The sequence below is a fragment of the Cebus imitator genome, unplaced genomic scaffold, assembly GCF_001604975.1.
Source record: "Cebus imitator isolate Cc_AM_T3 unplaced genomic scaffold, Cebus_imitator-1.0 Scaffold38, whole genome shotgun sequence".
In the NCBI taxonomy this organism is placed as follows: domain Eukaryota; kingdom Metazoa; phylum Chordata; class Mammalia; order Primates; family Cebidae; genus Cebus; species Cebus imitator.
Window position 1 is genome coordinate 784,691 of NW_016107353.1, and position 27,376 is coordinate 812,066.

General features: G+C 51.8%; 1 protein-coding gene across 4 annotated transcripts in view; it reads left to right on the forward strand.

The window, feature by feature from the left end:
• Positions 1–1,597: 1,597 nt before the first annotated feature.
• ADORA1 (adenosine A1 receptor) overlaps positions 1,598–27,376 on the forward strand; it is a 39,146-nt gene continuing 13,367 nt past the window's right edge. The window contains exons 1-2 of one of the 4 annotated variants that reach the window (XM_017525352.2): positions 1,598–1,847; positions 2,761–3,158. In XM_017525352.2, coding sequence (XP_017380841.1) covers positions 2,818–3,158 — 341 coding nt within the window. In that variant the 5' untranslated portion in view covers positions 1,598–1,847; positions 2,761–2,817. Of the gene's footprint in view, positions 1,848–2,008; positions 2,352–2,760; positions 3,235–27,376 lie in introns of those variants that run through there. The other 3 variants (XM_017525351.2, XM_037737325.1, XM_037737326.1) reach the window with 3 other exon arrangements.

Below are 27,376 nucleotides of genomic sequence, written 5' to 3' on the forward strand. Positions count from 1 at the left end.
ATGTCAGCAAACTGGAGGAGGGAGTGTATGTGTGTGGTGGGGGTGGGTGTTCAGGTGCCCTTCAGAGCTGAAGATGCTGCCCATGGTTAGAGGGGAAGACCCCACTCACCCACCCCCACCCCCAAGCTGGGTCCATCTGGGTCTTCGCAGGCTCTTCTGACATCTAGATGAGTGACCGTTGGGAAGCTGAGCATAAACTGAGAGAGAAAGCCTTGAGCCAAAAATGGCTTAAGCCAAGGGAAGGGCGGAGAGGCAGGGGATGGTGGAAAAGACCTTCATGTCTGGCTGGCAGGCGAAGCGGGCAGAATGTCAGGTGCTGCTGGGTGTGTTGACAAAGTCAGCAGGGGAAGTGGAGGGGGATGAGGAGGAAGGAGAGTTTACACTTCCTAATTCCTCCAAGTAGCTTCTAGGGAAGGAACATAATTTTGTTGCCTGAGGCACTGATTCCTTGCTCCCCCTAAAGGCAGAAATGAAAGTTATCTTTCCCCACAGAGGACTTTTCCCGCCTCCTCAGAAGACTCACCTGCCCTTCCTCCCTGCCTCCCAGCTACCCAGGTTCCAGGTCCCACCTCATTCCTCAGGGTGATTCAGTGCAGCCCCCAGCAGAGGCAACATACTCACCCTCCTCTGGCAGAACCCTTTTCCTTGCATTCTGTGATCCAGTGAGGGGGAAGGGCCTCCAGAGGCCGGGTTGGGTTGTGGCGAGATAACCTTGGGGGCCCCAGCCTGACTCTTTGCCCTCCTAGGACCTTGCCCAATACCTACAAACAAGGATTTCTCAGGTTGGGATCTCTATGAGGCATTCATCTGTTTCCAGGGTCTGGTCATTAGTTAATATCAGTGGACTGCCTAAACGGAAACTGGCAGAAGGTGGCCAGGGGAGGAGTCTGGACAGTGGAGAGAGGCAGGAGTCTGGGTTTCCTATTTTGGTCCTGTTAGGATTTGCCCTTTGACCTTTCGGGAGTCCCTTCCTTCCCTGAGCCTGCTTCTTTGTCTATAACATGAGGGGATTTAACTGGATGCCTTATGGCTTAGCGCTGTGCCACGAAGAGGAAGAAGGAAGGAAAAGGAGCGCAGAGCGGGTGACACTGACAGGGGATCTCGGGAGGAGCCTCAGCATCCTCATCTGCAAAATGGAAATTGCTAATAGGCTGAAAGGCAGTTCTGAAAGACGGATGAGAAAGGAATATAATGACTCAGGGTAGAGTCTGCAAAACAATGTGGGATGAGAAGATGCAGGGACTGGTTTTATGGAGAGAGCGGGGTTTTAGGATTGGGGGAGGGTGCCAGGGCTACCAACTGACTGCTTTGGGAGGTCCCACAGGGGGCATTCTGAAGTCCTGCAGAAGAGATGATTTGCCGTGAGGGGTGAGGGGTTGCTGGAGGCCAGACCAGGGCTCCCAGGAGTCCTGCATTGAGAAGGGAGAGAGTAGACACAGGAAGGCTGCTCCTCTGTCCAGTCCCGAGGCTGGGCGCACACACCAGGCCCTTCGAAAAGCTCACATTTTTCCAGCTTTTCTCACCCAGTATTACTTCCTTTGTTAAGAGGAGGGGGTGGGGGAGGAGACGGAGGGTGAGGAGGGAGGGGCCCGCGAGTGCCGCCGCCGCCCCCGCCCCCTCCCGGTGTGCGGAGCCCGATTGTCACTCAGCTCCCGCGCTGGGGGCGACAGAGGCGCCGGCGCCCAAGTCGGGTTCCAGCCAACTACCATCCCTCTAGACCTTACAGGCCGGCCTTGGCTTTCCCAGGAATCCCTGGAGCGAGCGGCTGCTGAAGGCGTCGAGGCGTGGGGGCACTTGGACAGAACGGCTCAGGTAGCCGGGAGCTCTGCCAGCTTTGGTGACCTTGGGTAAGTCTGAGCCTCGGTTCGTCCCTTGGGCTCCCCAACGAGGGTGCAGGACAGAGCTGAAAGAAGAGACCGGAATGCCCCCTTGGGGCAGGCCATGGGCAAGGGTCCCCGACAGAGGTGGAGCGGGACCAGGGGACTGCTAAGATCCAGGCACCAGACGCGTCTCAAGTGGGTGGGCGCAGGGCAGGTGCGCGCGCGCCGGGTTATAGGGAGCGACGCCCCAGTCTGGTCCTAGGCTCAGTTCCTAGACCCACGTCTGCCACCCCAGTCCCAGGTGCGAAACAGAGGCGCTACCTCTTTAAAAGCGTCCGGGGCTGAGTCTCTGCCGCACCATGTGATTGCTTGAAAGGCCGGGCTGGGAGCGCTGCGGCGGGAGCCGGAGGACTATGAGCTGCCGCGCGGTGTCCAGAACCCAGCCCAGCCCTACCGCGCGCGGCCCCGAGCTCTGCCGCCCGGAACTTTGGGCACTGCCTCTGGGACCCCTGCCGGCCAGCAGGCAGGATGGTGAGCTCCCTGCATCCTGTGCACAGGGGTGGGCAGAGCCAGGCATGGGAGACCCGTGTGTGTGTGCGCGCGCGTGTGTGTGTGTGTGTGTGCGTATGTGTGTGTGTGTGTGTGTGTGCGCGCGCCCGCGGGCGCGCGCGCTGGGAGCTGCCTCACACCTGATAAAAAAGCCAGTGGAGGAGTGAGCGCTGCTATTTTAAGTTGCTGAATGGAACCTGTGGGGATGATAAAGGGAAGGGACAAAGATTAGGCAGAGAAGGGGCTGGGTGCCCCTCCACCCTGGGCAGGAACTGCATGTGCCAAGTGGGACACGTCTCCGTCTCCGCGGGTTACCTGGAGTTCCAGGGCAGCCTGGGCTCCCTGCCCTCCCAGACGGGCCTCCCCATCCCAGGCTTCCCTGACTACACAGGTGCTTGCCTCGTGCCCTTTGGTGCCCGTCTGCTGATGTTCCCAGCCTGCTTCCGCCATGCCGCCCTCCATCTCAGCCTTCCAGGCCGCCTACATCGGCATCGAGGTGCTCATCGCCCTGGTCTCTGTGCCCGGGAACGTGCTTGTGATCTGGGCGGTGAAGGTGAACCAGGCGCTGCGGGATGCCACTTTCTGCTTCATCGTGTCGCTGGCGGTGGCTGATGTGGCCGTGGGTGCCCTGGTCATCCCCCTCGCCATCCTCATCAACATTGGGCCACAGACCTACTTCCACACCTGCCTCATGGTTGCCTGTCCAGTCCTCATCCTCACCCAGAGCTCCATCCTGGCTTTGCTGGCAATTGCCGTGGACCGCTACCTCCGGGTCAAGATCCCTCTCCGGTGAGTCCACAGCCGCTGAAGGTACTCGCAGCACCGCATGATGGCTGGCTTGAGGGCCACCTAGAAAGGATAAAAGGTAGAGCATAAGACCCCAAGTAAGCCAGATGTTCTTTGGGCCATTGTGCTCCAGTCCTCACTCAGGCTTCCAGTGCTCTGCTCTGCCGTGCCAGAGAAATGGGAGGGGGATGGGTGGCTGGAGGACTGGGCTGTGAACTTGTCAGTGCCCATGATCTCAGAGCTGAAGCTCCTGCAGCCAAGGAACCTGAGGCTGCCTGTCAGGCCTGGGGTGGAGGTGGGAGATTTGGAGAGGCCACCAAGACAGGGTCACAGTGAGTGCTGGGTAGGAATGAGCTGAGCTCTGCCAGTCCCAGGGAAGAGGATGAGGCAGAGAAGAGAGTTCAGGTGGGGTGATGACATTCTGAGGGGAGCACAATGGGCAGGAGTGCCGCTTCTCCAGCCAGACTCCGGAAGGGTTCCTGAAGGCACGCTTTGGCTGTCTTGTTCACCAGGTATCTCTGCCCTAGCTAGCTGTACCTTCCAAGGTTTTCCTGCTGAACCCAACAGTCTGATTACCTTTGCCTCACTCCCACTTGTGGGATCTCTGTTATAGACAGGAGGAGGGAAAAATGCTGGTGCCTACTCTTAATATTCCTGTTCTGTTGCAAAACCATGTCTTTGCTGGTCACAGCAGAGGTGCTTATGCTGCTCTGAGGCAGCACTGAGATGGGTGGCCTGATGATGCAGTCCTCAGTGTGGGTGTCCAGTCCATGTTGGGGCTCCCTGCTTGGAGCTGCCAGGCCATAATCTCATCACCAGGCAGTGCCTTGGGCTACCAAGCGCCAGCGAGTGCCTGGGCACATTTCCAGGGATTGGCCCTGCTGGGATGCTCTTATGAGGCGTGTTTGCCCCCTCTTTGAATTCTTGCCCCCAGTAGATTCCTGTTCTCTGGGGGTGCTCTGGCTGTGTCCAGCACCTGCTATCCCCAGCATAGCTTCTCTGGGCTATAGGGCCTCTGACCTCTCTTGGCCCCTTGCCCGAGCAGGTCTGGGCACCCATGTTTCTCCCTTTGTGTTATATTTGTGTGCATTTAACTTTTCAAAGCTTTCTTCATGCATGAATTTTTCCTGTTATCATCATGCTGCTGTGAGGGAGGTGGAGCAGGAGCTTTTAAAGGGGAAAGTAAGACTCAGAGGGTCTCCTTGAAGCTCATTGGGAGAGAAGTGTGATCTAATCATCTGCCTTCCTTCCTGATTCCCCCATGCCCAGCAGCTTGATGCCAGCCTCTCTGCTCTGTCTACCTCCTCTGCCCTCCAGGTTTCCCAGGGCAGGTGGGGTGAAGAAGGGAATGCAACCAGAAACCCCATAGACTCATCCACTGAGGGGTCTACATGCAGCATTGGTCCCAGGTTGCTGCTGGGCTGCAGAGATAAAGCTGGTCTCAGTGCATTAGAAGAGCAGGGCCTCTGAGCCTGGCCATTATAACAAAGTGTTGCCACATTTGGAAGCTCATGCAGATGTGCAGCTAGCTGTAGGAAGGCTGCTGGAGAAATTCTGTCTGCGGAGTGGGTGCCAATGTGAGCCAAAGGTCTCGTTTTGCTGTGACAGAATGTGCCCTACTTGCCCTGTGGGGCTGGAATGGCTGTCTGGTGGGAACAGCAGGCTTATTCCTTCAGGAGGCACCTGCTGTGGCTTTGGAGCTGGGGTCCTGGGGAGCTATCCTCTGAGGGTGGAGGCAGGGGCCTGCACAGAGGCTGCCATGGGCCTGAGTTCAAATCCTTGTTGGGAATTTCTGCTGTGCAACCTTGGGAAAGTCACTTATTTAGCCGCTTTAAGCTTTAATTTCCTTATTTATAAAAGGGAACATTAATAATAGTACCTACTCCCTATGGTTACTGGAAGGATGTAATGAACTCGTATACACGAAGCACTTGTGTTAATACTATGCCTTATATATTATATGCAAGCCATAGGGAGGTCTTATTTGTAGTTTTATTGTCACGATTAACATATGGCTCAAGTGCGGCTGGATAGGCAAGCCCTACTCCTGCCACTCACGCTCTTAGGTGTCATTCGGTGTCAACACACACACATGAAGAAACACACACACAAACACATACACAACACGTCTCCAAGGAGGTGCCAAAGTGCTTTTAAGTTGTATCTGTACATGTCCCTACTCCTCTAGTGGAGTGTTGATGCCTTAAGGCAGTAACCACCTCTTACTAGTTTTCGCAAATTCTTCAGAATGCCCAGCTTAGTGTCCGGCACATCACAGACCCTCAGCAAACATTGATTGAATTGGCCAGGTTTCCGGAGCATGCACAGTTGAGCCTCAAGCAGGCCTTCCAGAAGTCTAACCTCTCACTTTCTTGCTGTGGACTAGACCTGTCCCCGCTTCTGCCTCGGGGCCCTGATCACAGATGCCCCCACCGGCTCCGTGTGGCTCCTTGACAGCCACACACCAGCAGTGCCCAGGAGTGTCCTGCCCCATGGAGAGGAGCCTTTCTCCTGAGTTATGGAAAGGCTGCTGGGGCCTCGCTTCTCAAACAGGCATCCTGGCTGAGGTGTTGGGCCACTCTGGGCTCCTGCATGTCACTGCCCAAGTACGCTGCAAGAGGAACACTATGCTCTGGTCCCCTGTATGCGGCTGGAGTCAGCAGGCTGCTAGGTCTATGAAACCCCTCTTTGCCAGGGGTCCCTGGGCACCAGGCTTCTGCCCTGGCATGCCAGTCAAAGGTAGATGTGGTGCTGGGCAGACAGAGTCATACTGATCAAGCATTGGTGAGGCGTGTCTGGGGCACCCAGATACAGGTGTCTGCTGGCCCTCACCAAGTGGGGCATGGTTTGATCAGTCAACCACAAATTTTATTTCTTTCTACTTGGCAGAAAACCAAGAGAGAAAAGAGATTCACATCATATAATATGATCTAGTTACAAACTTTTTTTTTTTAAAGCTCAAATTGTTGATTCATCAGTAACCTGTGGTCATTTGCATATGTTTTGCATGCTATTTGCATAGCGCCTCCAAATGCTTGGTAATTGAAACCCTATTCCCTTCAGCTCCTAGTTCTAGGGAATCTCTATCATTTGCCCCCTACCCCCTCACCTGGAGCTTTCTTGGTGGCACTCTGGCAATTTGGTGCTACTCCTGGAGGCTAGTTGTAGGGAAGGGTGCTAACAGAGGGCTCCCTGACCAAACCTCTCTGTGGGAAGGGGACCCTAGCAAAGGGGCCATTCATGGCCAGCTGGGTTGGAGTACAGTGGAGGGTTGGTGAGTGTTTTCGAGTCAGGCAGACCTGAGTTTGAACCTTGCTCTGTTACTAATTAGCTGTGCAAACTTTGATAAGTTATTCAGCCTCTCTGAGCCTTTCCCCTTCACCATCTGTTAAATGAAGGGGTTGGAGGTAGGGCATGGTGGCTCATGCTTATAATCCCAGCACTTTGGGAGGCCAAGATGGGTGGATCATTTGAGACTAGGAGTTCAAGATCAGCCTGGACAACATGGTGAAACTCCATCTCTACTAAAAATAAAAAAATAAAAATAAATAGCTGGGTGTGGTGGCACACACTTGTAATCCCAGCTACTTGGGAGGCTGAGGCAGGAGGATCGCTTGGATCTGGGAGGCACATATTGTAGTGAGCCGAGGTCACGCCACTGTACTTCAGCCTGGGAAACAGAGCAAGACTCTGTCTCAATATAAATAAATAAATAAAAAGAAATAGATGAAGGGGTTGGATTTGAGTTCTCCGAGTTTCCTTGCAGCAATAATTCTGTGGTTTTCCTTATCCTGACTTCTGCCAGTGCTATGCTGGGATCACGGGAGGGTTGCGTTATGTGTTTTAGCTCCTAGTGAGTGTGCGCTAGGAACAATGCTATGTTTTTAATATACTTTACCTCATTCAACGTTCACAGTCTCTCACTAGCAGAGCTTATTGTTACCCCCATTCTACAGGCAATTTTTTTCTTTTTTTTTTTGAGACAGAGTCTTGCTCTGTTGCCCAGGTGGGAGTGCAGTGGCGTGATCTCAGCTCACTGCAACCTCCAACTCCCGGGTTCAAGCAATTCTCCTGCCTCAGCCTCCTGAGTAGCTAGATTACAGGTGCGCGCCACCAAGCCCAGCTCATTTTTTGTAGAGACAGGGTTTTACCATGTTGGCAGGCTGGTATCGAACTCTTGACCTCAGGTGATCCACCCACCTTGGCTTCCTAAAGTACTGGGAATACAGGCATGAGCCACTGTGCCTGGCCTCTCTATAGACAATTCTTTAGCTAAATTGAGGGCTGAGGCTTGGGGAGTTTTAGTAACTTGCCCAAACAGCTTGGCAGGGGCAGAGGCAGGATTTGACTCTAGGCCTAAAAGATGCCTTTAACCAGTAAGCCCATGTGTATCTTGCATCAGCCCAAGAAGCTGTAGGATTTTTAGAGGAGTTTCCATGAAGCTGTCAGTAGGGTGATTTTTCTCCTCTGATGTTGGCCAATGGCCTCTGCAGTCTGCTCAGCCCCCGCCCAGCATCTTCCCCTCTCTCCACCTTCACTCCAGTGGGCAGTCGGGCCCCTGGCAGTTCTGCCTCTGTCCACAGCTGGAAGCTTGCCCCACTGGGCTGCTGACCCGGGGAAGCACAGCAAGGATTGGAGGAGCTTGGCGTGCTGAGTCAGAGCTGGAGTGGGAAAGAAATCTTGTAAATTAGGGCACGTTCGCTTTTAGGCATCAATTTAGCCCTCCCCACCGTGGCTAACCTGGGCTTTTCTTGACAACCCTAAAGTGACTTGTGTGCCGTCACGCCCTCGCAGGTAACTGTCTGTGGCTTCTGCGTCCCAGAACGGTTGATCTCAGGTCATGCCATCTGCTTTCTGAGAGGTAGGCCGTCTTCAGAACCTGTGTCTAAGGCTGGATTAGTCATAGCCCAGAGTGTCTGAGAGGGAAGAGGAGTTCGAGGAAGCCCGGAAGCCCAAACTTTCACACTTGCGGACTGAGGAGGAAACCGAGGCTGGGGAGAGGAGGAGCTTACGCAAGATCACTTGGCTGGGAGTTCTCTCCTTCTCCCATCTGGATGCTTGCTTCCTCTCCTTGGATGTCACTCGCCCCTGAAGGAACAGAAAAGGAAAACAGCCTCAGTGGGTTAAGTCAGCAGATCCGTGGCAGGCTTAGAGGGGAATGAGACGGAGGGAAGTTGCTCTGTGATTGAAAAGATAACTTCTCTGAATTAGGGATGGCCTTCAGTGGGTTACGCAGAGCAGCTTGCTGGGCCAAGGGGAAACATGGCCTTTAGTTGAAGAGGCGTCTGGACTCCTTTCAAGTGTGAAAGCTTCCCCCAGCTGGCGGCAAGTGGCTTCCTGGAAGTCTCTGAGTGCTTGAGGAGCAACCTGCAAGGTGTCAGCCCCGCGTGGAGGCCGGAGAATGGCCAGGATGCGTTCTACCCAGGGGCGGATCTGTAGGGGCTGCACCCTGACATTTGCTGTTTGCTTCTGAGCATAAAAGCAATCTATGTTGATTGTGAAAAATGGAAGGAAGAATAAAGATGGTAAAATCACCAGTAACTCTACCACCTACAGAGAACTGTTAACATTTTAGTAGTTCCAGAAAAATTTTCACACACACATATATAAATAGATATATTATTTTTACATATTGAGAACATCTATATATACATGGTTTTATATCCTATTTTATTCACTTAACATTATAAGCATTTCCCTGTGTCAACTAAAATGATTTTGTAAGGATTTCTATGGTGGTATAATATTGGATTGTATTATTACTCATCTTTTGGGTCTCAGCTAAAATGGCCATCCCACCTGGACCAGGTTAGTTTCCTCTGTTAGCCAATAGGGTTGAGACAGCGTCTCCTTCCAAGTCCACCACTCATCACATGGGTGACTTTCTATTCAATGTCGCTCTTTCCGGACTTGGTAAGTTTCCAAAGGCCAGGACCACATCTGCTTACAAACCCCCATTTCCCCATGCCTGACGCAGAACAGCCATGCAGAAAGCTTTTTTGAATAAATGAATATTTGAATATCATATTTTATTTATGCATTCTTATATTACTGGCTACTTCAATTATTTCTGATTTTTAGTATGAAAAACACTTTACTGTGTAACAAACCTGCACACATTAACCCTTAATCTATTAAAATAAAAGTTGAGGCTGGGTGCAGTGGCTCATATCTATAATCCCAACACTTTGGGAGTATGAGGTCAGAAGTTCGAGACTACCTTGGGCAACATGCTGAAATCCATCTCTACTAAAAATACAAAAATTAGCTGGGCGTGGTGGTGCATGCTTGTGATGCCAGCTACGTGGGAGGCTGAGGAAGGAGAATTGCATGAATCCAGGGGGCAGAGGTTCCAGTGAGCTGAGATTACACCACTGCATTCCAGCCTGGGCAACAGAGTGAGACTCTTTCTAAAAAAAAAAAAAAAAGTTGGAATTATAAAAACAAACCAAAAAACATTTTAATGATTCACACTGTTTATAAGGTCAGAGCCAAGTCAGAACCTGGGCCGTGCTGCCTGGTAAATAGCGTAGCTGCTATCTGGAAGGCCTGCCTTGTGAGGTTAAATATTTCCCAACTCCCTTTACTCCAACTCTCTCCTCTCCCTCCCCAATTTCACCCACACTGCAAATCCCCAGGGGGGCACTTGGCATTCTTCAGCCCCCTTGCCTCTCTGGGCTAGGTTGGGCAGGACCGCATGGGCCCCAAGTCGAGTCCTTCTTGCCTGGTCTCTTTTCTGAAGGCTTTGGCATCCTGTTGGTGAGGAAGCAGTGCCCCTGGGAGAGGACTTAGGGTGGCATGCTTCTTGGTTGGCCTCATTTGGCAGGTGGGCACAGATGCATAGAGCAGAGAGGAAGGAAGTGGAGAGACACGGCTTCTTGGGCTGCGTGAATCACTCCTTTAGCCTCAATCTTTTTAATTCAACCCCAGAGGGAACTATCAGCTGCTACGGTACAAAGAAAAGCCTGGCAGATGGCCGTGGGGGTAAGGAAAAGGAGAAGCAGGTGGGTGTGTCTTGGTATTCACATCCTTTTAGAAATATTGGCTTGAAGGTGGGCAGGGAGATGGGGACAGCTGGCAAGGGGCTTCCCTGACCCCAAGGGAAAGGATGTAGGGGTACCTTCTCCTGCCTTGCTCCTTACCCTGGCAGTTTATTATTCCCCAGCAGAATGCAGAGAGGTGTGGGGCTGAGGGTCTGGCAACATCCATTTATCTATTTTATAAGTGTGCTTTGAGCATGTGCTATGTGTCAGGCCCTTGCCAGGCCTAGGGATACAAAGATGGGCAGGCCGATCTGGTCTCTACCTCTGTCTGACGGCTCATAGTCCCTGCTGAGATGATGGATTCCCACAGACCACGGTGGCCAAGGAGAAACTCCCACCTCGCCTGTGGTGGGAGTAGGAGTGGCAGGAGACTGGCAGCTGACGCCGTGCAGAGCTGGGCTGGGCAGCTGGATCCTACTCTGCACTCACTCCATGCAGCCAGGTTGTGTAGGAGAGGCTCTTGAAATTACCTTCTTGCCTCTTGCTTCTCCTTTGAGAGAGGAGGGCAGCTGACTTGTCCCCACACAGGGCCCTGGGACAGATAGACCTACTCATTCATTCATTCATTTGTTCATTTATTCAACAAATACTTATTGAAAGCCTCACATGAGCCAGGGTCTGTTGGGATACTTTCATTAATAAAACGAGATCCTCATGGAGACTGAATTCTAATGAATTGGAGATCAGATGCTAAATAAGAAATACAATACTTACATCATGTAGAGTGTTAGAAGGTAGAATATGCCACTGAAAAAATAAAAAAGGGGCGAGGTCAATGGGATTGGAAATGCACCAGCCCAGAGTGGGGCTGGGTGAAAGGGTTGCACCTTTAAATAATGTGGTCCATGAGGCTTCATTGAGAAGGCACCATTTGACCAAAACCCTGGAGGTGGGGGAAGACGCCATGCAGATATAGGGAAGGCATGCCATCCTTTCCCCTGAAAGAACTAGAACGGAGGCCCTTGCATAGGAATGTACTTGAAGTGTTTAGGGACTAGCAAAGAGGCCTGTGGGGCTGGGACAGAGCGATAAAGGGGGCGAGTGATCAGAGATAATGGGCCACTGGCCCGGGTACAGCATGGAGGCCACTGGAAAGACAATGGCTTTTACCCTGAGGGAAATGGGGAGCCACTGCAGGATTTAGAGCAGAGACGTGCCATGATCTGACTTAGGCTTTAAAGGATCACTTTCGTTGCTGTGTTGAGAATGTGCTTAAGGGGCAAGGGTGCAAATGGGAATAGTCAGGAGCTATGGCAGTAATTCAGGTGAGGGAAGGCGGAGGTGGCTCGAATCTGAAAAGCAGCGGAGGTGGTGAGAAGTGGTTAATTCTGGATGTGCATTTAAAAACTTTAACTTTTAATTTACTTTGTATCAAAGTAAAATTTTTATTCAGTAAAGTGCATAAATCTTGCATTCAGCTCTATAAAATTTTGCATATGTGTATACCCATATACCACCACCCCATCAATATTTAGGACACTTCCAGCATTGTACAAGGCTCCCCTCAGTCGGTACCCTCCAAAAGGCTACCTCTATTTTGAACTTTATCCTTATAGATTGATTTTGGTTGTTCTTGACCTTTTACAAGTGGAGTCAAGCAGTTTGTACCCTTTTGTGTCTGGCTGCTGAGGCTCAAAATTCTGGCTAAGATTCATCCCTGTTATTGAGTAGGGTTTTCCCCCTCATTGCTGTTAGAATTGCATTGTATGAATGTACCATGATTTGTTTACATTCATGATGTATTTTGAAAAAAAAAAAAAAAGAGTCAAAGAATTTGCCTAAGTTTTGGATGCGGGGATTTTCCTGTAGATTGGATGTGAGAAAGAAAAGTTGATATGATCAGACTTTTACTTCTAAGCAACTGGGAGGATGGAGTTGGCATCATCTAAGGTTGGAAAGGCTGCAGGTGGTGGAAGTAAGCAAAGGAGTTCAGATTTAGACTTGCTGACTTTGGCATGTCTAACAGATATCTGAGCGGAATGTGGAGCAGGTGGTTGGATATACAAGAATGAGAGGCCTGGGCTGGCGGTTGTGAGTGTAAGCGCCATGGCATGTAGATGCGTTTCAATCCATGAGGCTGGATGAGATCCCCAAGAGAGACAGTGCAGATACAGAAGAGAGGAAGGCCAAGAACCGAGCATGCAGAAGGTGGGAAAAGAGGAGGCACCAGCAAAGGAGACCGAAGGAGAACTCCATACACAGGAAGAAAACTCAGAGCCAAAAGTGGTACCCTGGAGCCAAATGCAGACAGTCTACTGGGGAGGGTTGACAAATGCGTGTAGTGAGATACAGACTGAGAATTACCACTGGATTTTGCAAGGCCCCTGGTGACCTTGACAAGGGCAATGTCAGAGGAGTGATGGGGGCAAAGCCTGATTGCAGAAGGCTTGAGAGCAAAGAGGACTGTGGTTGAAGGCAGCTGGTACCGAGTAATCTTGGGGAATTTTGTTGCAAAGAGAGCAAAGGAATGGGCAGTAGCTGTCAGGGGAAGCTGAAACGAGCTGTCTTACTCTGTTATTTATTTTTTATTTTATTTTGTTGAGGCAGAGTCTCACTCTGTCGTCCAGGCTGGAGTGCAGTGGTGCAACCTCGGCTCACTGCAGCCTCCGCCTCCCAGGCCAAGCGATCTCCCGTCTCAGCCTCCCAAGTAGCTGGGATCACAGGCGTGTGCCACCATGCCTGGCTAATATTTGTATTTTTAGTAAAGACAGAGTTTCACCAAGTTGGCCAGGCTGGTTTTGAACTCCTGACCTCAAGTGATCTGTTTGTCTTCGCCTCTCACAGTGCTGGGATTATAGGCGTGAACCACTGCGCCTGACCCACTGTGTTGTTTTTTAAGACAGAAGGGAGGTTAGTGCACTTGTGTGCTGACTGAAATGGTCCAGCAGAGAGTGAAACACTAGTGATGAAACAAAAGAGAGAATTTCTAACGTGATGTCCTGGTTTAGGCTAGTGGGGCATACGTGTAGAGACTGGCTTTAGATGGGATCCTGGAGGCTCTTCTGTGGCAACATGCGGCGTCTGTGGGTGCAGATGCTGGTAGGTGAAGCTCTCGCCTGATTCTTTCCATTTTCTTAGTGAATTGGGAAGCAAGGTCACTAGCTGAGAATGAGGATGCAGTAGGAGGTGTTGGAGAGAGCAGCAAGTGTGAAATAATTCTCTAGGAAGTGGGAGGGTGACTGGGCTCAGGAAGTCTAGTATAATTGGGGGCAGCATGAAGGGCCCCCTTAAGTTTGCAGTAATGGATTTGAAGTGCAGCTCAGCAGCATGGTTGTGCTTCTCACCGGCCACGTTCAACTGCACGGGCACAGGCATGGAGGAGGCAGAGAGTTTATTCCTTCATTAACCCAGAAGGCCAGATTCATGATGAGATGAAGGACCTTACCATGGGCAAGAACGGGCACTGGTCCCTGCCCTCATGGAACTTAGAGGCTAGCAGGGGGTGAGAGCCCATAGACACATCAGCAAGCAGGTGGCTTCGACTGCAATTTGCGAACTGGAAGGGAGCCGTTCTGGTATTCTCTGTGGCAGGCCCTGGTTGGTTTCTCCAAAACCCCACGTTGACGTCCAGAGAGACCCACAAGGGTTCGAGGACTTCAGTAAGGCCTTGGAGGCCTTGTGGTTCATGGTCAAGAGTTTGGATTTTTTTCTAAGTGTGCTGTGAAGCCTCTGAGTGGTTTAATAAGGGAATGACATAATTCAAATCCCATTTTTAAAAGGTTAAAAGTCCTTGAGAAAATATTAGCAAATCATATCCGGTGATATAAAAAGGATAATATATTACCACCCGAAAGGTTTATTGCATCTAGACAAGGGTGGCTTAACATTTGAAAAAAATCAATCAGTGTAATTCATCACACTAACATAAGAGGGTCACTGCCTGCTCTGTGGGGGATGGGTTGGAGTAGGGTTAGAGAGGACATAGGGGCCCAGTTAGGATTAGGGGACAGCAGGCGGGGCTTGGGGCAGGCAGGGAGTAGAGGAGGTCATGGAGATGGACAGAACTGGAAAGATTTCAGGCATGTTAGAGCTGGAACCAAATGGAAATGGGTTGAGGTACGATGTGGGAGAAGGAGTCCAACATGATGGTCCAGGTTTATGGCTTAAGCCACTGGGTGGATGGTGGTGCTGTTTCTGGGGATGGGGAAGGACTGGGAGGAATAAGACATTGGAGGACGATTCAGAGCCTATTAGGTATCCAAGAGGAAGCACTGTGATGGCAGGGCCACTGGTATCTTCTCTCTCACCACTCCCCAGCTCCCCTCCCCTGGCGTGGTCAGGCGGAGGGGCTCCCTCTTGCATCACACAACCTGATGGAAGGGTCTTGTAAACACCCAGCAATCTAGACATTCCCAGGTGCCTTCAGCCACTCCAGCTGGTCTCTTCCCACCTTACCTCTCAGGAAGCTGGTGCTTTCTCAGGCTGGGACCACAGCAGCAGGAACATGAGGCTTCGGGCTCCCTGTAGCTTCCAGAAGGAGACAGCAGAGGTGGGGGGATCTCTAGCTAGTTTCTTTCAGAATGTGGCTCAGTGGTTTCTGGGACATTGAGGCCACCTATCCCTACTCCAGGCCTCTGCCCCTCCCCAGTAATTGTTGGGAGAACCCTGGCCTCTGTGCCTCCAGAGTCTCATTTCCCAGCATCACTGCTGGAGCCCAGCCAGCGGTCTGCGTTGTGGATTGTGCTAACCCCTGCATGGTGGTTGCCCACGCTGACCCACAATCAGAGTTCTCTCATGGCTGCTGTAGAGCACTGAGTGGCCTCATTTCTGCCAATGCAGCAGAGAACCTGGTCAATCAATAAGCAGGCATTGCCAAGTGCCAGCTCTAGCCCAGCCCTGATGGCAGAGCAGGTGGGATGAGGGAGCCCCAGGGCTGGCATGGGGGCACGCTGTGTCCCAGTCATCCTAGCCTGCTCGTGGCAGCCCTGTCAGCTCCTCCATGCAGAAATCATCTCCTTTTGCCTCATTCAGCTGAGAACACTTTGCACTGCAATTGGCAGGGTTGGTGTGGGCGGTGAGAGCCAGACCTCCCAGCTCTCACCATGCACCCTGCTCTCAGCGGCTACGGGTTTCCAATTCTCAGCTCCCCACCCCTGGGAGAGCAGGGGCTGAGACTCCAGCATGGCAAGAGCTGGTTCTCAGCTCTTTTTCTCTATCACAACAGAACTGAGGGCTCTGATGCACACCCACCCTGCTGGAATGGTAACTCACCAGTGATTCTCCGGGGGGCAAGAGGGGAAGATATGTTTGAAAAAAGCTCCTTTACCCTGGAATTTTCTTGTCTTTTTTTTTTTTTTTTTGAGATAGAGTCTCGCTTTGTTGCCCAGGCTGGAGTGCAGTGGTGCAATCTCGGCTCACTGCAACCTCTGCCTCCCGGGTTCAAGCGATTCTCCTACCTCAGCCTCCTGAGCAGCTGGGACTACAGGCTCGTGCCACCACACCCAGCTAATTTTTTTGTATTTTTAATAGAGACAGGATTTCACCATGTCATCCAGGCTGGTCTCACACTCCTGGCCTCAAGTGATCTGCCCACCTCGGCCTCCCAAAGTGCTGGGATTACAGGCGTGAGCCACCACCCTGGGCCTAACCTGGATGTTTTTAATGATCCCCGTTTCCAAGAAACATCTTTCTCCCACTGCTTTACAGAGACACTCTAGTGAACCGAAGGGTAAGAGCAGTCTCCCCGGGCAGTCAAACTGGAGTAAAAATCCTGCTTCAGGCACTTAGAGCTGTGTTGTCTTGGATAAGTTGCTCAACCTTTCTGAGCTTCTTCCATTTCCTCTTCCGTAAAGCTTCATAATACCACCTCCCTAGGATTGCCGTGAGGCTGCCACATAGTAGACACTCTCATAAGTGAGGCTCTTACTATTGCTAAGTAGGCCAAAACTTGTTGTTCATTTACCACTTGATGTTATGTGACCGCTATGATCCCTGTGGGTTTGGGTCAGTGTCGAAATGATTTGCGTGCACTATGAGGGCTGGGTGTGGTACCATATGACTCTCCTGCCCATCGTAGCCAGCACCCAGCACGTGTCTGGCTGGCACTTAGTGGGTGGCTTAATCAACATCCGTGGAGTGAAGAAATGAGGGAATGTGCCAATGGAGGAAGGATACCTTCTTGGGGAAGCCTGAGTAGCCAGGTTGGGAATAACATTCGGATATTTCACATTCACCTACAGAAGGCAAAGTCAGGTAATGGAGAATGAAGGGTTATTGAATTAAAACATCCCTAAGAGTTCAGAGGGCGGGGTGCACAGAGGGGTGAAGGGCTCACTGGAGCTTGTACAGCAAGTAAGAGTGTGAGTATCCTGGCCTCCTGAGTCTCACCTGGGCTCCCTGCTGTCCCCATGCTGCCTGTTTGTATTCAGGGAAGGGTGTTGGCACGACTCTGCTTCCAGGGTGTGAATAGCTCCTCCTGATCCCCCCAACTCCCCGAGGCCTTGTCCTGTGCAGCTCCTGGTGGGGAGCTGGCTCTGAGGGAGCTGGAGTGAGGGCTCCCCTGGGGGCCGTCAGCTCTGTAAATCGACTCTAGGGAGGAAACTGTTCAGTATGTTTTGGGCCTCAGCAGGCTGTGCCCAGCACACACACACCTGCCGCAATGCTCTGTCTTCTGTAAACACAACACCCCCACCCGCCATTATGGTCTCCTGGGGCCATAACCAAAAGCTGATAGAGTGACCTTGATGACAATGATGCAAACCACATTTAGTGCGGCTGTGTCAGGCAGGGCCCAGGGGCTGACAACAGCTTAGAGTGAGGTGTGTTGTCTTAGTCCGTTTTCTGTTGCTGTAACAGAATACCGCAGACTGGGTGAGTTACAAAGAAATAAAGTTTATGTGGCTCATGGTTCTGGAGGCTGGGAAGTCCAAGAGCATGGTGCTGGGGTCTGGTGAGGTTTTCCCCACTGCATCACGGTGGAGGCCATCACACGGTGAGAAAGCAAGAGCCTGCCAGCTCAGCTCTCTCTTCCTCTTCTTAGGAAGCCACCAGTTCTGTCCGGGGGACCTCACCTTGATGGCCTTATTTAATCCTAATTACCTTCAAAGACCCCCACCTCCAAATGCCATCAGCATAAGAATTTGGGGGTTAAGTTTTCAACACATGAAATTTGGATGGCACAGTCAGGTGTGAAGGCATGAAGCCCCCCTCCGCCACCACCTTTAATCATGTCAGGATGCCACAGTGGCTTCGGGTTCTTAGCTGTGTGTGTGTGTGTGTGTGTGTGTGTGTGTGTGTGTGTGTGTGTTTGTGTAGAGGGGGTTATAGCTTGTTATCTTTAAGTCAAAAAATAATATTCTTGGCTTCTAGATCTTTCATTCAATTCTGCTTGCTCACTTTCATGCAGCCCCCACCCCCAGTCCCTCATTCTCCATGGTCCAGACCAGAGTCTGAACCAAGCTAATCTGTTTCCTGTTTGTGCCCCACCCATTAATCTTTCTTGATGTAGAACACTGTTTACATGTTCAAGTCAACAAGTGTTTTCTGACGGCATAAGTCTGTCCTCAAGGGCACAGACTCACAGTCAGTGGAGAGACAGACACGTTTCCAACTGCCACGGTGGCAGGAGGCCTGAGCAGGCCTGGCCCATACGCAGGCACACAGTGCAAGGCCACCTCCCTGGCCTGGAGGCTCAGCCCCGTACCTTCTTCCACCTGTAACTCAACACTCACTTTCTGTGTCTCCCTGCCAGTCTCTTCTTAACCTGTCTAGGAGTTATGGAGAATGATAAAAGAGAGGGATTTGACATCAAGACCACCTCTTACACACACACACACACACACACACACACACACACACAGAGCTGTTCGCTTCTCTTGTCTAATTTCTACTCAGTCTTTAATACTCAGCTCAGATGACCCCTCCTCCAGGAAACCTTCCTTGTTTTGCCTGCATGTTCCCACAGCTCCCTGTGTTCCCCTTTAACATGACCCTTATCAAATTGCACTGGCCTGTGAGCAATTTGAAGGTGGGGTCCAAACCTATTCATCTCTATACCCACAGTGGTGGATAGTTTCTGCTGTTTCAGTATCAGTGAATCACTGAAAGAATGGTAATAGCAGTGATGCTTATGTGCCCAGGATTGCTAGGCCCTGCGCTAAACGCTTCATATGGATTATCTTACTGAAACCCTTGCACAATTCTACAAAGAGGCCCAAGGCCGGGCGCGGTGGCTCACGCTGTAATCCCAGCACTTTGGGAGGCCAAGGCAGGCGGATCACGAGGTCAAGAGATCAAGACCATCCTGGCCAACATGATGAAGCCCCTTCTCTACTAAAAACACAAAAATTAGCTGGGTTTGGTAGCGTGTACCTGTAGTCCCAGCCACTTGGGAGGCTGAGGCAGGAGAATCACCTGAACTGGGAGGCAGAGGTTGCAGTGAGCTGAGATCACGCCACTGCACTCCAGACTGGGTATACAGCAAGGCTCCATCTCAAAAAATAATTAAAAATAAGAAGATAAATAAATAAAGAGGGCCAAATAGTATTGTATACTAATAGTACTGTATAATATATCACCATTTTCCACGTGAGGGAGCTGAGGCTCAGAGAAATTAAACTACTAGGTACCAGCCACACAGCTAAGTATAACCAGACCTGTTGAATGAATAACTGAATGCATGAATGAAAAGATCTGTTTTTGAGCCTTGGCTCCAGTGCTTACTGCTGGGTGACCTTGAGCAAATCACTCACCTCTGTGGGTCTCAGTTTATAGAATGGGCACCATTCCAGTCCCTACTGTGGAGCTCTCTGTGAGGCAGTGCTCTTGGAAAGGGAGAGAGAATGGCTTCATTGTTCAGGGATGAGTTGGCTCTGAGTGTGCCTGTGGAGGGGCGCCCTGACAGGAAGCGTGGGGGCTAGAGAACGTCCCGTCCCTGTCTGTGCGGACTTCGGCTGTGGGAGAGACACCTACTCACACTCACCTCCTGTGCAGAGGGCCTGGCGCCGATGGTGCTGGCGCATTAAAGCCCAGCGCCAGCCTGCACGTTCAGCCGCTGCGGGTTCCCTCCCTGCCATCCCCAAGGCATGGCTCTCTATCTTGTGTGCTCAGGGGCTTGAGTTCAGTCCACAGTCAAGACTTGAAGAACAAACGTTCAAAGGAAGAGAATCAAGGACAGGGGAGCTCCCCCACCCCCCACCAGATTTATAAAAACCAGCGTGCGTAAGAAGCAGCCTTGATGTCAAATCCCTTTCTTTTATCATTCTCCACCACTCCAAGGCCTAGACAGGCTCAGAAGGGGCTGGCTGGGAGGCGAGGAAAGGGAGTGTGGAGTCTAGGTGGAGCGAAGTGATCCCCTCATCTGCCCAGGGCAGGGGAGACTTGGGGCTGGGAGGCGGGACGCCTGAACTCAGCCTGGGCTGCCATGGTGCCCACCTGGAGGCCACCTTTCCTTCTGACCTGTACCCTCATTAGTAATTGGGGATGGCAGCCCCTGCCTGACTTCTCAGGGATGCTGAGGCAGGTCTGGCTGCCTGTGATCCAGTGAGTGGGGTGGGCAGGGGCTGACAGAAGGGAAGGGGTGCTGAGAGGCGCAGAACCCGGAGTGCAGCCTGGAGGGACACGATGGGCTTTGTAGTCCGGCTGTCTGAACAAGTCTCCCAGTCCCGGCTCTGCCACCTGCTTGCTGTGTGTCCGTGGTTATTTTCTCTGAGCCTCGGCCTGTACATCTGTGAAGTGCAACTAATATGATGAGCGTCACTGGACTGTTGAGAGAACTGCAGCCAATGTGTCACCACCATCTCTCTCCAGCACCAGGGTGCGTTCCTGTTTTCCTGCTGTGTGGTGGGAGGAGGATGATGGATAGTGGCGGGTGTGTCTGTCTGTCTCTGTTGTGATTGGGGTGGACAGTGTGGCTTGAGGAGTTCGTTTATAAGCCTGCCAAGGCCTGACATTGGCAAGGCTGGCCTTGGGGAAGTGGCGGTGGCAGTGCTAGGAGGCGTATAAAGCCCTGCACTCGGGTCAGGGTATGTCCTGCCGCTGCTCTGGGTACCGTGCCTGGGGCAGCTGCCTCTGAAATGTCAGATGGGCACCTCCCTTCCTGCTTCCAGCTCCTCTGGGAGCCCAAGGGGCTGCCTGGCACTAGAAGTTCCCAAGGAAGGAAGACTTTCAGCCTGGTGGGAGAGGGGTGCCTATGTGTTGGGCATCCCCTCAATGTCCGGGGTGGCACCGGGTGATTTCTTTGGTAGCAGATTTAATTTTATTTAGTCTTACACGGCTCGTGTCAACATCACTTCACTTCCCTTCGCCACTGTCTTCAGGGAGTTTCTAGGCTGAGGGGAAGACAGAATATAAGATCTTTGCCAGGGGTGGTGGCTCATGCCTGTAATCCCAATACTTTAGGAGGCCAAGGTGGGAGGATTACTTGAGCCCACCTTGGGCAACATAGGGAGACCCCATCTCTTAAAATAATTTTAAGATTAGTCAGGTGTGGTGGCATGACCCTGTGGTCCCAGCTACTTGGGAGAGTGAGGCAGGAAGATGGCCTGAGCCTGGGAGGTTGTGGCTGCAGTGAGCCATGAGCGCCACTGCACTATAGCCGGGGTGACAGTGAGATCCTGTCAAAAAAAAAAAAAAAAAAGAGAGATATAGAGAGAATATAAGATCTTGCAGATAACAGAGAATCAGCACTGGCCAAGCTAAGAGGGCTGAGGTTTCTGAGACGGAGCATGCTGTGGGCACAAGCCTGCCCGTTGCCTGGGTTTCTGTGGGTCCCACCTGCTTTCTCTCGGCCTGAGTCCGCATGTGCTCATTTGCACTGCTGCCTTGCCCACAAGCTCAGGGGAGCTACCTCAGGAGGTGTTGCTAGCAACATGGCGGCAGAAGTCATCCCACGTGGGCCACAGAGGTGAGAATGGAGGAGATGGGCTGGAGAAACAGCCCAGCAGGCCCCGGGAGTGGGGAGTGATGACAGGCTTAGGCAGACCCTCTCTGCCACCATCCCATAGGTAGAGTGCTTTGCGCAAAGAGCACCGGGCCCAGAGGCAGAGGAGACTGGGCTCAGTCTCAGCTGAAACACGAACCATCCAAATTGTAGCCGTAGGCACGCACTGAACCTTCCTGGGCTTCAATTTTCCCACCTGTAAAGTGGCAACAACAGAACCTGCTCTTCTTAGCTCACAAGCTGGACTGTGCATCACGCGGGATCATTGGTCTGGAAGTGCTTTGCCAGGGGTGCTGTGATGGATGGGTCGCGATTGTTTTCTGAGGTGGGGAGCCTCTTTCCCCTCTCTTCTCCCATCCTGGTTCCTGGTCTTTTCTTTCCTCATGTCGGGGGACTTGGCTATCCATTAAGAAAAACTGGTCACACTGGTGCATCTGTGAGGGACCCTGCAGGGATTTGTGTTCCTGTTTCCTGCATGATACAAAATAATGCCTTTCTTTTTCTGGGCTTCCTCAATCACCCTCTTCCCCAAATAAGGGTGGGGAGAGCTCCTTTTGTGCCCGATATTGGGCTGAGTGCCACTGGGCCTTGCTACTCAAAGCATGGTCAGGGACCAGCAGCCTTGGCATCTCCTGGGAGCTTGTTAGAAATGCAGAGTCTCAGTCCCCGGCCCAGATTGTCTGACTCATCATCTGCATTTTAAAAGGACCCCAGGCGATTCATATGCACATTACAGTTTGAGAAGCTCCGACAGTGAAGGATACTGGGGAATATAAAACCACAGTCTCTGTCCTCAATTTCTTCACTCTCATGGGAATGGCAGTGCATGAAGCACAAAACATTGATTTTAAAATCCACTCTTACGGCAATTTTGAAAGCTGGATTTGCTCACTCCACAATGTATAAATGTATTGAAGCATTACATTGTACCCCATAAATATACACAATTAATATTTTTCAGTAAAAATAAATAAAATTTCATGAAATAAACAAACGAAAGGCATGGTGGCTCATGCTTGTAATCCCAGCACTTTGGGAGGCTAAGACAAGTGGATCACTTGAGGTTAGGAGTTCGAGACCAGCCTGACTAACATGATGAAACCCATCTCGACTAAAAATACAAAAATGAGCCAGGTGTGGTGGAGCACAGCTACTCAGGAGGCTGAGGCAGGAGAATCACTTGAACTGGGGTAGCAGAGGTTGCGGTGAGCTGAGATCATGTCACTGCACTCGAGCCTGGGTGACAAGGAGACCCTGTCTCAAAAAACAAACAAACAACAAAAATACATGCTTTGGAAGCAGCTGGCCTAGGCTGCAATGGCGATTCTGGCCACTAGCTGTATGACCTTGGGCAAGTCGCCAGTCTCACCTGTGGGAATGGATCCCTTCCTCCTAGGGTGAAGAGCAGAGGAGAGCTGTATGCAAAAGTTCAATGCTAAATGGTAGCTCCGACATCATGGGAGGAGCAGACATGGGCTTCATCCTGCGGATGAGAAGCCTAAGATTCTGAGAGGTGGCATGATTTGCTCACAGCAGGTCTGAGGTTGATTCCAATCCAGGTCCTCTAACGCTGTCAAGACCCTGTCAGTGTTTTGTCACCCTGAGCCTTGCTCCACCCCCAGCCAGCCAATGTGCTCTGCTGGAGACTGTGGGCACCAGCCGAGGAAGTTGGGAGGGGAGAGAGTGGTGTGAGTGGTCAGGCCTTTGTGGAATTGGAAGTTGGAGGCCCTGGGGTTGGACCTTCCAAATGTCCCACACTGTCGGTGTTTCTATCAGCTGAGTGAGGGAAGCCAGTCTGTGCCTGTTCCCCCATATGCCGTCTGTGCTGTGTTCACCCTTCTCCTGGCTGCAGTGAATGTCCTGCCTGATTCTTGCCTGGTGGAGTTCCCCAAGGCCCATTACTGTTGGCTCTCTGCCTTTTTTTCTTTTTCTTTTTTTTGGGGGGACAGAGTTTTTGCTCTGTTGCCCAGGCTGGAGTGCAGTGGCACAATCTTGGCTCACTGCAACCTCCACTGCCCGGGTTCAAGTGATTCTCCTGCTTCAGCCTCCCAAGTAGCTGGGACTATAGGTGCATGCTACCATGCCCAGCTAATATTTGTATTTTTAGTAGAGATGGAATTTCATCATGTTGCCCAGGCTGGTCTCGATCTCTTGACCTCAGGTAATCCACCCACCTCAGCCTTACAAAGTGCTAGGATTATAGGCATGAGCCACTGTGCCTGGCCCGCATTTTCTTTTTCTGTTTTGCTGTGCTCTGAGCACAGCACCTTGAAGTTTTCGTGAATGGTGGATGGAAAAATAAAGGCTTTGATTTGATAAGCTTCCTCCTCCCCCACACACAGCATGAGTTTCCTCCATCCAGGGTCGTGGCAGATCAGCGTGATTTATAGGACTTTGCAGAAGTGGAAGAAATGACGGAAAATGAGTTTATTGATCAACCCTTGGAGAAGCTGCCTGCCAGGCTCCTGCCCTGGGACGCTGCCAGCAGCTAACGCACTGCTCCGTCTTACCCCTACAAATGGCAGGGGCACAGACTAGCTCCCCGGGGAGGAAGACAGGCTGTTCCCCACCTCCACCCAGGCCAGGGAGTGAGGACAGGAGCTGGTCTCACAGTGAGAGGAAGTGTGTTAGACTCCTGCGAGGAACACCTAATTAAGTGGCTGAGACACTGGGGCTGGGTGGTTGAGGCAGGACCTTGGAGTGGAGACCCTGAGCCTTCTGCAGAAGGCCCCCCAGCTGTGACCGCAGGAAGCGGGGCTCTGCTGCCTGCCAGGAGGGATGTTGTCACTGAGATGAGAAGGCTCAGAATGGCTTCCTCTTACCAATTCCCCCGACTTTCTTCACATTTAAGGTGATTATTGCAATAGCTGGCTTAATCTCTGCCGTGTTTGTAACTGTTCTCTAGTCATGTTTGTTCTTTGTTTCTTTTTTTCCTCCTCTTTTTCTGCCTCTCTGGTTTTAATCGAGCATTTTATACAATTTCATTTCCTTCCCCAAATATTATTGAGTACTTACTGCGTGCCAGGTACTGTGATAGATGCTAGGAAGATGATTTTGAACCGGACTCGGTCTCTGCCCTCCAGGTACTTGCAGTTATATGCTCTGGGAGAAAACAAGGATTTTTCTGATTGTCCCACATGGGAACGAGAAGGGAGCCAGCTCCCAGATGATCCAGGAGACCTCCCTCCCACTTCCTGCTGCATGTTGTTCGGGAGAGGGGGATCTCTGGCTCACCTGCATCCACCAGGTGAGCCTGGGTGACCCCACCTTCCACTGCATCTCTGGGCCCCTCCTCCACAAAGCCATCCCTGGAGCCGAGGCAGAAGACCCTGAGTGCATGCAGTGGGGCAGGAGGGCTGTAGCTGCTGCTAAACTCTTCCGTCTGCTGCTGCCTTGGCCTGGATGGGAGGGCTGGTTCCTGGATTGGGCCTGGCCTGTGGCTTCTGTAGGGACTCTGTACACTTTGGGCTTGCTGAGTGTGCATGTGGAGGGACACAGGGCAAACACAGCACCGGAAGATGCCAAGGAGGTACAATGGAAAACTGCTGGGTCCCAGGGTCCTTCCTGCTGTTATTTGGGCTCTGTACCCCCTGGCCTGGATGCAAGGTGGAGAGAAAGCCCAGGAGAATATGACTGCACTTCTTCCAGGTCCCAAGAGTGGTATCTCCTTGAGTTCTGATGCAGCAGGAAGCACTGAAGTTAGACTCTGGGAAGGACTTTCTAATGTGGAAGCACAAGCTATGGAATGGAGAGCTGAGTGTGGGGGTGGACTCTTTCTTTGGAAAGATTTCCAAGGTGGTGAGCTCTCTGTGTCCTCTCTGTCCTCCTCCTACCTGCTGTCTGTCGAATCTTTTCCGAAGCAGGGGGCTAGGTGCTGTGAGCTTTAGGGAGCCCTGACAGCCCAAGCTCAGTGAGGGCAGCTGCCTCCTCAGAGCGCAGCATCCATCTCCCCGGCCAAGAAGGTCTGGGAGGGGCACCTCCTCTTGTCACTCCAGGCTCTCAGCAGGCATCCAACTTGCTTTCAACCTGGTCCCAACCCCAGCTGCTGCCTTTGGTCTGATCTGGAGTCTGCATGGGATCATTCCAGTGTGGGATTGGGTTACAGTCCCTTGGTGGAAACAGGCCTTCATTCAGACGCCCTGTACCCCATGGTTCCAGACAGGCCAAGAGATGCTCCAAAGGGAGGTGGGAGGAATGGTGTGGGCTCCCCCTGAGTCCGCCTCCCACATCTCCAATATCCTCCCTGACCACTTTCCCAGTGGAGCTTTACTGGGATTCTCCAGGGGACATGGCTTCTCCAGGAACCTGGGCAGGGTTTAGTGCTGGGCTGAGCAGGTTCCCAACCCCCTACCCTAGACTCAGACTCTTTCGTCATATGGATCAGGGAACACAGACCCATTCTGTACCAAGGTTGAGTTGGGTGGGAGAGCTGGCTGTAAAGTAGATATGGAAGCCATGTGACTGGCCTTTCAAAGTGAAACAGAAGTAATTTTTTGTTTATCTATGTCCTTGCAACCTGTTTTGTATCTCTTCAAGGGCTGACTGTGTATTCCAGTAGAATCAGGGGTGTGCTCCTGGTGGAGATAGAAATGGGCACCTGGTGCTACTGTTCAGTGAGTGTCCAGATAAGTTACTGTGCTAGCCTCGTTCTCACAAGGGGCCTGCCAAGCCAGCCTTCTCCTCCCACTGTGCCCAGGACAAAACCAAGGCTCAAAGAATTGTTACTTGCTCAAGACCACAAGCTGTTAATGATGGAGTCACAGTTTGAAGTTGGATCTTACTCCACAGCACACTTCATTCATTCATTCATTCACTCATTCATTCATTCCACTCAATAAATATTTATTTATCTTTACATTCCATTTTACCCCCAGTCTTCCCCTCCATGGGACACAGAGAGAGCTAGAGAAAGGAATCCTTTCAGGAGGGACTGCCTTCCGGGGAGGTGTGGGTGTCCCTCACCACTGCCCCTGGGCTCCTCCTCCCCACGAGGAGTTCAGTGCTCAGTGCCCTTTCCTCCCTTCTGCTAGCGCTAAGCTCAGCTCTCCATAGAATATGATTGACATATTTCAGAAGAAGGGAACCGTGACCTGCTAGAGCCCGAAAAAGATCTCATTCAAACCCTCATCATCCAGACAAGGACACAGATGCCCCAAAAGGGAAAGGATCTCCCCCAAGACCAGCTCACTCCTGGCAGAGCCTGGACCAGAACGGGGTCTCCAAATTCCTACCACGATGATGTATTCCAAGGGAGGGCTGCCCTCCTTTGGGGGTCCAGCATGGGCCCCCTCTGCTCCCCTGAGCCTGCAGAATTCTGCTGCTTCCTAGCTCCCTCCTGCCTGGGCCCTCTCCATGTGCCAGCTGGGCTGGAGGATTCTCTGCTGCTCTCCTAAGTGACCACAGTCTGCAAAGACACGAGAGGCCTATGGGAAGCCGGAGAAGCCCATTAGCTCCCTTCCCCCACACAGCGGGCCTTTCCACTTCGATGGAAAAGGAATTTTGCTCCTTTTAGTACCCTGGTCATCCCAGTGAGGCCTCAATGCACCAGCTATTCACAGGTCATTAAGTCTGAATGCAGACTTAATGACTGGGATGGTTTTTTTTTCCCTGTCCCACAGGATGAGTCAGAAACAGTCACCCATAGCAGGTGGGGCCAATTGGCCTAGGTCCTTTTGCCAACCTGGTCTTACTCTGAGAGATGGAGAGAATCACATCTCAGTGCAGAGGGAAACTGGAAAGGCTGAGGTCTGGGTCCAGTTTTCCTGAGTTTACTGTCCAGGTCAGACCCCCTCCTCCTCAAGGACCACCCCCTCACTGGGATGTGGGGGCTGTACCTGACTTTGGAAGGGGAGGAAGTGGCTGCATTGTGAAATCACCTAGGGCATTGTCTCAAAGTACAGTATCTTGACCTCCTGGCTTCGGGGAAATATTCCATAGGATATGTCCTGGACTGGGAGAAAGGGATGGGGATCACTGGCAAATATACTTTGAAAACGTGCCTCCTCCAAATCTGAAAGCCTCCCTCCTTACACCCCGCCCTTAAGCCCCCTCTGGATCAGAACCGCTGAGCAAATCCAAACTTTTGTTTGTTGGGATGAGAACGCCCACCCAGAGAGAGAAAGAAGAGATCTCCACAGGCACACAGGTCTGGGCAGAGTTTGTGCTGTCAATCATCCACGCAACCTTTGAGTCTGGGGGCTAGCAGGGAGCTCTGCCCTGTGTGCTGCAGCAAATGCTGCTCTCATCAGACTGGGGCTCCCTTTGCTCAGGGGCTGGGCCTCTCCTGTGGACTGAGAGCT